Here is an 11,513-nt window from a genome sequence, read left to right as displayed (position 1 = left end):
AAAAAAAAAAAAAATGAAACAAAAGAATAGAATGAAAGACTGATTGAATTTATGGGAAAATATTTGGAACATTTTTGATGAGTTCTTGAGAAATTACAGACTTCACCACCACTACCACTGCCATCTAAGAGAAATCATTTTGTCTGTCATTTTTATTATTTTTCTTTCTTTCTTGAGAGGGGCCATTCTTTTTTTCTTTTTTTAGTAATGCAGTAAAATAACTTCACAACATGAAAATGTTTGGTAACAGACAGAAAATAAACAAAACAAAAGAAATCAGTAAGTGTTAAAATTGGGGGAGGAGGAGAGAGAGAAGTGACAATGAACAGAAACTAGAAACGCCGGGGTAAAATAAATACGTAAAAGAAAAAAAAACAATTTAGTATCAAATTAAAAAAAAACAGTATCAATAAAATTGAAATAAAAATGCATATAAAAAATAGGAAATAGCTAAGATACGGTTTTCAAAAAGAATCAAATATTGTAGAATAATGCTGATACGAGACCTCACCGAGAGAAATTATAATTAACCATTAAACAATTTCAAGGAGAAAGAAACTCTCTAACACCTTAATTTTTAAAATAAAACCAAGCTAAACTCAAAACTTTTGTCATAAAGATAAGCAAGAAATTTCTTTGTTTAATTTAAAACAGCTGTTAACAATCAATATACAGGGTAAATAAAGAAACACTTCCCAGATGTGTACATGTTTGTGTGTCTACGTATTGAGATGTGTGCATATGTCCAACTTGTGCCAACAGAGAACAGACCAAGGAAGAAGATTAAACATTAAAATTTGGGAAACACACACAAAATGGCTTTGTTTTTGGAATGTGGGTGACAAGAAGTAAAGATAGTGTTTTGTGGCAGTACGATAAAAGGAACTGAAAAAGACTAGTTTATCACAATTACCACCACGACCACCACCAACAGCAGCAGCAGAAGCTGACGGAACAAAGATTATATAATCCTGGACCTCTAACAACAAATAGTTATGTTAAAATAACAAAAATAAATTTCATAAATTAAAAATGAACTTCAAAGACTAAAAGATCGTTCAAATAACAACATCGACAGCAACAAAACAAAAATGAATAAAAAATTGAAGGACAGTAAAATTTGGAAATAAAAAAATTTGAAAGAAAGATAAGGTGAAGGGAAGAAGAGAATTTGTTTTAAATTCTATTGATTGGAGAAAATGAAGATACAGATTAAACTTGAAGTATTCCTGACAAGATGAAGAATGAAGCAACCACAAATGGAATAAGATGTTAGTATGTGCCATACATTTCACTAGAGAGGCAATTGAATTCTGCCAAGACTAAACTGTCCTTGTCATCAATTGTTTTGGTGCCAACCCACCTGAGACTGACCCAATTCTGTGACACAAACTTTCTGCTTTAAAACAATCTAAAGTAAAAAACCTTCCATCAAAATTTCAAGTTAATTAGGCTTAGGTAATTGACAGTTATTTTACCAAATGCTTCATTATTTTCAAAATTTAATTGAAATAAAAGTAATGTATTGTAAGAGTAATATTATGATAAAGAAAAGAAGAGGGGTAAGGGATCCAGGTCCACAAACGAAGGGATGAAAACAAAGCAGACGAAGATTACTTGTTTTGTCAGATGTTTTCGAAGTTGTTGGAGATGTTGGTGAATTAATATTGTCTTGTGAATTGGGCTGTGGAGACGGCAAAGACTTCTGCTGTTCTTCTGGTGATGTCACGGTAGCAGATGATATATCGTCATCATCTTCATCATCATCATCATCTCCGGCATCAATGCTATTCTGGGACAAAGGAACCATGTTTGGTCTCTTGTCTAAGGAGTTGCTCGTTTCTCTTGGCTAAAAATAAAACAAACAGTTTCTATAAATTCAAACACAACCACAACTTAATAATTCAGCAACATCATTCCTAATACAGAGTCTAATCTACGCCTTCAGCATTTAAACCAGCCATATTCTGCTTTATATTCAAACTGGCCATATCTGGCCTCTCACCTACCTAACAATGCCATTCTAAAAACAAATCACATCATAGAAATCTTGAAGCTATGAGATGATGCATGATTAATTCAAAACAATGCATATCATCATCCTTATCATCATCATTATTATTTAACATCTGCCTTCCATGCTGGCATGGGTTGGAGAGTTTGACAGGGGCTGGCTTGGCAGAAGACAGCACCATGCTTCAATGTCTGTCCTGGCATGGTTTTTACAGCTGGATGCTCTTCCTACGAACACCAACCACCTTATAGAGTAGACCGAGTGCTTTTCATGTGGCACCAGCACCACATTAATAATAAATGTAACATTTGACAGAGTAATCCGAATGTTAAAGGGGTTATCTCTGAGTGGTTGGCGTTAGGAAGGGCATCCAGCTGTAGAAACTCTGCCAAATTTAGATTGGAGCCTGGTGTTGCCATCCGGTTTCACCAGTCCTCAGTCAAATCGTCCAACCCATGCTAGCATGGAAAGCGGACGTTAACCGATGATGATGATGATGATGATTTGGACTTACCAGCGAGTAAAAACTCATTTCCTGTCCCAGGAAATCCGATACACAGCATGTAGAATTGAATTACTGGCTACAAAATTAACCAAGCTTCATAATATCTCAAACAAGATTTTAAGTAACAATTAATAAAAGGTCCACATCTTTTAGTACTCAGTGCCCCCTTTCATCAAACGGCTTTTTACAGACACACTCCCTGCACCATTTCAACCCCACAAACTCCTGTAAAACCTACAGTAATGCAGATTAAACCAGCATGTGTCTGGAATTTAGGACATCGTAAAATCAGTGGAGGACTCGAGTGAGAAACAGTGTGCACATGTGAGCTAACACTTCCTGAAATTCGTCAATACAACACCAGATATCCACCCTCCATTCGCATGCACATCAGGACTCCTGCACTGTTCCCTTTCCTGACTTTTGTACATAATTCTATCTACTGTATGTGCACCTTTGATGATGAGTTGTAGGGCACCTGAGAGCACAAAACACAATAATTTCATTATTCTCATTATTTTAATTATTTAACTGATCTCTAATTTGTGTTCAGAGGATGCAACATTATGGACAGTTATGGCAGTCAGAGATGATGTTTTATATCAAGATAAAAATGTAAAAATATTGAGAGAGAGAGAGAGAGAGAGAAAGAGAGAGTTATGAACACCAACAACAAAGAATGTCACACATTTGAGAATTTAACGAGAGATGCCAAACTCACTTCATTGGTAGCACCGATTTCTGATTCTGCACAGGTCTCTTCCATTTGTTGCAGTTGGAGGTTCATCAGTTCCTGTTGGCGTTTCAGTTTCTTTTTTAATTTTTTCTTCTTATTTTTGGTCATTTTTACAGCATCAATCCTCTCCTTGGGAGCAGTACTTACTGAAATTATGAAAAAGAAAAAAAAAAGGGGGGAAATTTTTAAAGAAATGAAGTGTATTGGAAATACAATTCTTGGTAAGAGTTGAAAATACATGATTGGAACTAAGGTGTAGGCATGGCTGTGTAGTTAACAAGTTTGAATCCCAACCACATGGGTTCTGGTTCAGTTCTACAGCATGGCATCTTGGGAAAGTGTCTTCAACTCCAGCCCCACCAGGCATGGTCTTTTTTACGTTAACTGATTTAATTTGTGGATGGATGGTTAAGAAGCTTCCTTCACAACCAAATGGTTTCTGGTTCATTCCCACAGCCTCCTGGGAATGTATCTTCTTCATGAGTCTTAGCCTAACCAATGCCTTTTAAGTGAATCTGGCCGACAGAAACTGGACAGCACACATTGTGTGTGTGTGTGTGTGTGTGTGTGTGTGTGTGTGTGTAGGCAGACTCATGGACACAATGTTTACATTCTGTTCTTCACACGAATAAGCAGTGAGCTTCAAACAGCAAAGTCTGTTCTCATTCACTTCTCAGCAAACCAACCAGCTGTCAGCTCAGCACTTCCAAAGATTTCAGGAAGGAAAAGAAGAATCCCATAAATTCAAACAAAGGAAAAGGTGAGTGACAAAATGTGCATCTGGGAGTCAAACGATGCCTTAATAATATAGATTCAGCTTTTATCAAACATAACCCCAAAAGAATATTATTTACATCATTTACATTTGACGGATATTTGTCCTCATCTTGTTTGTTGTTAACACATCGTTTCGGCTGATATACCCTCCAGCCTTCATCAGGGGTCTGGGGGAAATTTCGAAGCTGGGTTCCCGTTCCTAAGGTATTTTTCAATATTATTATTATTCGGGTCACTGCTTGAAATCAAACTCAGAAAATTACCAATAGAAGCCTAAGTTTCTTTGGTTCGAGAGGAATCGGAGACTGGAGAAAATACAACACAGCCAGACATACTCCTATATCTGTGAGCAGTGTGGGCCCTCGACATGAAGCAAGTATGATGTATCCGAGTTACAAGCTCTGTACATCATACACACAAGTTGTTCAACAGAAGACCAAAGATGATGTCTGTCTATGTTTATATGGGATGACAATGGTAATGCAACAACCAGAGTCCAGGTTTTGAGCTGGGACCCAGGTTTGAACCACTGACCTGTCAGAATGTTATGAACTGATTATGCATTGTCTCCTATTCTTTTATTTGTTTCAGTCATTTGACTGTGGCCATGCTGGAGCACCGCCTTTAGTCGAACAAATCCACCCCAGGACTTATTCTTTGTAAGCCTAGTATGTATTCTATCGGTCTCTTTTGCCAAACTGCTAAGTTACAGGGATGTGAACACACCAACATTGATTGTCAAGTGATGGTGGGGAGACAAACACAGACACATCATCATCGTTTAACGTCTGTTTTCCATGCTGGCATGGGTTTGATGGTTCAACTGGGGTCTGGGAAGTCAGGAGGCTGCACCAGGCCCCAATTTGATCTGGCAGTGTTTCTACAGCTGGATGCCCTTCCTAATGCCAACCACCTTGAGAGTGTAGTGGGTGCTTTTTACATGCCACCAGCGCAGGGGCCAGAGGAAGCTAGCATTGGCCATGTTTGGATGGTGCTTTTTACGTGCTACAGGTACAAGGGTCACAACTACAATTTTCATTTGATTATATATATATATATATACACGACGGGCTTCTTTCAGTTTCTGCCTACCAAATTCACTCTCAAGGCTTTGGTCAGCCCAAGGTTATAGTAAAAGACAATTGCCCAAGGTGCCATGCAATAGGACTGAACCTGGAACCATGTGGTTGGTAAGCAAGCTACTTACCACACACCCACTCCTGAATCTTCAACATTTCAACAATGTGATTGTTTGTTTTTAGAACCCCATTGTAGGATGGGTGTGAGAAGCCAGATCTGGCTGGCTTGAACATAAAACAGGTAGAATATTTTGATCCAGATACAACCAGTTTAAATGCTAAAGAGTTAATTCATCTAAAAGACTTCACAAATCAATGGTGGAATACACAAAAACAACTCCTCTTTTTTTTTTCTAGAGAGAGAAAATTAAAAAGCAATGAATATTTATTAATGTAATCAATAATCAATAATTTTAAATAATTTGCATCTGATGCCATCACCTATCATCAATAAGATTGCATAATGTTAGAATTTCTCTCAAACCTAACCCTTGGCTCAAACAGAGATCAATACTAATTGCAAATGATTTCTGTTGCTTAATTTTGTTCGTTAATATCAAGATCCTCAATCCAGTTGCTTACGAATAATGGAGAACTGTTGTCACTTAGTGTAAGCAAAATCTAACAAGAGACACCAGGCATGTGCAAGGAATAAATTTTATATCAAATTACTATTCAGATCAATATTGATTTCCTTAATTCTTAAAATCTAAAACAAGGAAAGAAATATTGGTACCAGGCAAAAAATACAGCCTTCGTTAAAAAAAATGACTCGAATGAATTAATAACAGCAATCATAAATAAATATATAAACGAGCAACTCAAATGCCAATAAAATCAATATTAACAGATTAGTTTGGGTGTGTGTGAGAGAGAGAGAGAGAGAGAGAGAGAGAGAGAAAGAGAGAGAGAGAGAGACGTTATTTAAGAATGTGTGAATATGCATTACATCAAATATCCTGCAAATGCAATAAGCAGCTTTATGGAAGTTATCCAAAATAATAGAATGAACTTTTAAGCAGACAGCAGTCATATCCTAAATGAGATTTCCTAATTGTTGACAGTGGTAAATGGCTTCCAGGAGGTGTTTCCTTCTGGAAAGCAGAATGGTTCCATTATTGAAATGTCCAATGTTAGAATTCTTAATAGCTTGGATTCAAACCCAGACAGGAGAGGAACAGTGAGATAATGTGGAAGATGCAAGAAGTGTAGTTCAGATGTGAGTGTTGGGGTGTGTGTGTGTTTTGGTGAGAGAGAGAGAGAGAGAGAGAAAGCAGGCATAGCTGTGTGAAATTCGTTTCACAACCAGATGGTTTGGAGTTCACGTACAACTTTGGGTAAGTGACTGCTATTATTGCTCCAGGTCAGCCAATTCTTTGTGACTGACAGAAATCTTTTGTGGTAGACAGAAACTGTACAGAAGTCCATCATACTCAGGTGTGCACGTGTGTGCCTTAGAGTTTGTCTGTCACTGCTCCGCAATGGTGTTGCTTCGTTTATATAATCCAAACAGACAAACACACACTGCTGTCTTCTCTTGTCAGCAGAGACCAAATAAGCATTAAAACACATTACATAACATCTGAAGGAGGCCCCAAACAAATACATTCCATATTCACCCAGTATGTTTGGAATGGTTATAAACAATGGTCTAGAAGAAGCATTTACCATTCCTTCCATCTGTTTTGCTATGTTAACAGGTCTTACCAATTTCTGTACAGCCCCAATACAGATTATTCTCCATAGCTACAGGCATCGCCCTATATTAACTGTCAACAGCATTTCTACTTGTCTAAGACCTCATTTTCTGAAACAAATGAAGTCACCCATTGCTAGATAATCCAAGAGACAGGAAGTTTTAATCCCTTGTCTGTGTGTGTTCTTTGATGTCCATATTTTTCATTTATATATTTATATTTCTATAAACATCAGTTTCATAGTCCCACCTCACCACAACCACCACCACCACTTCATATGCTCTTGCGACCAAACACAAAACAGCTGCTCAACTCTTACCTGCTGAACCAGGAAGTTTGATCCCCAGGCGTTGCCACTCCAATGCTTCAGCGGCTAATTTCCGAACATACGCCTCATCAACACACATCAATATATTTTCTGGCTTGATATCAGTATGAATGATCTCACATTTTCTATGAAGATAATCAAGTCCTTGAAGAACCTACAAAAATAAAAGACAAAAAAAGAAGAGCCATTATTAACCAAAAAAAGAAAGAAATCAGAATATAAACACAAGTAAACCAGAAGCATTAAAGATGGTCTTTTTTGGTAAATAAATAGTTTTGAATAAATTATAGTTCTGCAAATTTATTTTATGAAAATTAATAGGCAGAAGAGTGGCTGTGTGGTAAGTAGCTTGCTTACCAACAACATGGTTCTGGGTTCAGTCCCATTGCGTGGCACTTTGAACAAATGTCTTCTACTATAGCCTCGGGCTGACCAAAGCCTTATGAGCAGATTTGGTAAACAGAAACTGAAAGAAGCCTGTCGTATATATGTATATATATATATATATATATATATATGTATGTGTGTGTATATGTTTGTGTGTCTGTGTTTGTCCCCCAACATCGCTTGACAACTGATGCTGGTGTGTTTACGTCCCCCGTAACTTAGCAGTTCGGCAAAAGAGACCGATAAAATAAGTACTGGGCTTACAAAGAATAAGTCCTGGGGTCGATGTACTTGACTAAGGGCAGTGCTTCAGCATGGTCACAGTCAAATGACTGAAACAAGTAAAAGAGTAAAAGAGCAAGCTCACTTGCCATGCAGTGTTGGGGGAAAACATTTATAGAAGAGGTTACTTGAATATGACTAACGATAACTAATCAGATTAATTTAATTCTCTCAAATATATAACATGAAACTTTGTTTAACTTCAATCTTTAGTTATTTTGAAAACATGGAAACTATAGAATCACACAACTATCCTCAACTCCTTAAAATTACTGGCCTTCTGCCAAAATTTGAAACCCTTACAATTACTATAATATTAAGGCAATTCATTATCAAGTTAGTAAGGGTCAGCACAGATGGTGATACACTGAGCCCTAAGGAATTCCATTGAAAAGACAAAGGTAGATAGATTGACAGTGATGGAGATGACTGCAAATGACCAGATCCAAAGCCTTCTCTCACTACATGGAGAGCATAGCACCAACACTAATTAAGAAAAAGAGAGAGTAACCGAAAAAGAAGTAAGTATATGCTTATATCAGCCATGAGAAGAATAAAAACAGTTTTATGTAAATAAAAATGTCTCGACAGATTTATCTCCCCTTGAAATAAATGCCAGACAAGGCTTTGCTACAACTGACTGTTATATATACATATCATCATTTAACGCCCATTTTCCATGCTGGCATGGGTTGGAGTACATGATGATGATGGTGATGACAATGTAAATCCTACAGCATGAATTGAAAAGTAACTTGAGAAATTAGAAAATTACTATTTTTTTAATCTCACAACGAGATATTCAGCAACAGTACTTTGGAGTAAAGATTATTTGCCAACATAACATGGCAGTCCTGGTTTAGGATGAATGTTGCTGTAATTTAGCCCCAGGAGACATCGTCTCCGGCTGGTTATACAACACAAACTGGTTATACAACATAAATATTGTTTTGAGCTGAGTGAGGGTGCTAGACACCCTTATTCGAAAATATAAGGGCACAGATCATGTCATATAGCCAGCTGGAGACGATGTCTCCTAGGGCTAAATTACAGCAACAATAGTCCTAAACCAGGACTGCCATGTTATGTTGGCAAATAATCTTTACTACAACTTGAAAAATGTTTTTGTGCAAACATAAGCTAACTGATGCAAGCCAAAGGTGATAATGAAAAGGTGATTTCAAGGAAGAAATGATGCTAGTGCCCTTGACTGGTACCCGTGCTGGTGGCACATAAAAAGCACCATTCGAGCATGACTGATGCCGGTGCCACCCGACTGGCTCCCGTGCCAATGACACATAAAAAGCATTTTTGAGCTCAGCGCTGAGAAAAGTAATAAGGAAGATACAGGGGGCAGTCGAAAAAGCTAGCTTCTATAAATGGCTGAAACCGAGAAGACCAAAAATGGCTTGAAAGCCATAACATGCCGACTGGGAAATAGCATCACTAGGTGAGACTGGCTGACACTTAAGCAACATCGCTGATTGACAGGTAGCGGTCTCGTTCATGGCGCTCCCACCTCCTGGTTCGAAGGCTTGTACCACCAAACAGCTGGTCGGCTCTGGCTGCTGGAAATGAAACTAACACGACACTATTAGAAGGCAGGTTTAGACAGGACGCGACGCGGGCTAAGATTAGGAAATTGAAAGGAAAAAAAAAGAAAAAGAACCCCTTTTAAGTGACTCAAGCTCTTCAGCAGGATCTATATTAGAAAATTATGTTGGATAAAAAACAAAAAGAACATTTACTCACTTGTCTTATAATATTTTTCACATTCTCAATTGGAATCCCTCGATAGTTGGATCGAATTATTAGTTTAAGCAAATGGTTACCTAAAACTTCAAAAACCATGCATACATCTGAAGACACGGTTAAGAAAAGGAAAACATCTTTTGCTTTTATCACACAAAAAAAAGAAGAAAAACAATAACTGAATTTACACAAATAGGTGCAGGAGTAGCTGTGTAGTAAGAAGCTTGCTTCCGAACCACATGGTTCTGGGTTCAGTCCCACTGCATGGTACCTTGAGTAAGTGTCTTCTACTATAGCCTCAGGCCGACCAAAGCCTTGTGAGTGGATTTGGTAGACGGAAACTGAAAGAAGCCTGTCATGTGTATATTATTATTATTATTATGTGTGTGTGTGTGTGTGTGTGTGTGTTTGTCCCCCCCAACATCACTTGGCAACCGATGCTGGTGTGTTTACGTCCCTGCAACTTAGTGGTTCGGCAAAAAGAGACCATAACAGGCTTACAAAGACTAAGTCCAGGAGTCAATTTGTTCGACTAAAGGCGGTGCTCCAGCCTGGCCACAGTCAAATGACAAACGAATAAAAGAAATACTGAACTGGTCAGTTATCACTGGACTCTTGAGACAACCTGACCAAAGCAGCCTTTAGTTTCTTCATTAAAACCCAATGCTCTTACTTTTAAATTAAAATATTTGGTAATAATTTTACGTAAAACTCCTGTTAATTTATTTCAATTTTGGATTTGGTTTGCAAGATTCTTTATGTGAGTTGAAGCATATTCTGTTGTGTCTGGGGAGAGTCATTCTCTTTCAGTGCCTTATTATTTAACACACTCACTGGTAAAGTTTCCACTCATTTACTTATTTATTTTTCTGAGATTTTCGTTGTGTCTTGCAACCTTTTAAATAGTCGTTGACTCACCTGTTAATTTATTTTACATAATAGGCACAAGTTTGGTTGCATGGCAAAGAAGCTCACTTCACAACCATATACTCTGAAGTTCAGTCCCACTGAACAGTAGCGTTGGGCAAGAATCTTCTCCTGGGCTGTACCATAACTTGTGAGCAAATTTGGTAGGCAGAATGTGGAAATCCATTGTGTATGTGTGTGCGTGCATGCGTTTATTTGGTTGGCTACACAGACAGACAGACATAGTGTCCACCATCGGTTTTGGTTATATTTCTAACTCTGTGACTTAGTGCCATGCAAACGAGACTAATAAAATAAGTAGCAAACATAAAACAAGTACTGTAGTCGATTCATTTGACTCAATAAATTCTTGAAGGTAGTGCCCCAGCATGGCCACAGTCTAATGAGTGGAACCAGTATAAGATGAAAGAAAAGATGGAAGATTAAATACTTGAAGCTGGAGAACAACTGATTCTTTGAGGAGTTCAGCAGGCAGAGTAAACTCTGGTAAAAAGGATACGTACTCCATTCACACCAGTTATTTTAAAATCATCTAATAATTGCACAGCTTTCTCTCTATTGCTATCATTCTGATCACTGTCTCGGACCTGAAAGAGAAGAAGAAAATAATCTTAAGCCAAGCAAACTTAAACAAAGAATACAAATTCAACTATAACCTACGTTCATCATCATCGTTTAACATTTGCCTTCCATGCTAGCATGGATTGGCTGATTTGACTGAGGACTGGTGAACCAGATGGCTACACCAGGCTCCAATCTGATTAGGCAGAGTTTCTACAGCTGGATGCCCTTCCTAACACCAACCACTCCGAGAGTGTAGTTATATATATATGGGGGATTAGTTCACAGAATATCCCACACTCTGGGATATTCTGGAAACAGCTGTAAGACTTAGAATCTTTTTTTCAATAATAATAATAATAATGTATGACCTGAGATGTTTTTGCTTTGCCTTAACATTTGTCATCCTCTTTAACAATTATATATATATATATATATATATATATATTATAATATTTATTCTCCGAT

General features: G+C 37.6%; 1 protein-coding gene across 12 annotated transcripts in view; it reads right to left on the bottom strand.

The window, feature by feature from the left end:
• The window catches only part of LOC106873685 (SRSF protein kinase 2), a 269,253-nt gene that overhangs the window by 6,574 nt on the left and 251,166 nt on the right, over window positions 1-11,513 (bottom strand). For all 12 annotated transcript variants that reach the window (XM_052971936.1, XM_052971939.1, XM_052971937.1 and 9 more), the window contains 5 exons: window positions 10,984-11,071; window positions 9,558-9,664; window positions 7,128-7,290; window positions 3,241-3,401; window positions 1,618-1,849 (listed from right to left, as the gene is read on the bottom strand). In XM_052971936.1, coding sequence (XP_052827896.1) covers window positions 1,618-1,849; window positions 3,241-3,401; window positions 7,128-7,290; window positions 9,558-9,664; window positions 10,984-11,071 — 751 coding nt within the window. The remainder of the gene's footprint in view (window positions 1-1,617; window positions 1,850-3,240; window positions 3,402-7,127; window positions 7,291-9,557; window positions 9,665-10,983; window positions 11,072-11,513) is intronic.

The sequence above is a fragment of the Octopus bimaculoides genome, chromosome 11, assembly GCF_001194135.2.
Source record: "Octopus bimaculoides isolate UCB-OBI-ISO-001 chromosome 11, ASM119413v2, whole genome shotgun sequence".
NCBI classification, from domain to species: Eukaryota; Metazoa; Mollusca; class Cephalopoda; order Octopoda; family Octopodidae; genus Octopus; species Octopus bimaculoides.
This window is presented reverse-complemented; position numbering and strand designations above follow the sequence as displayed.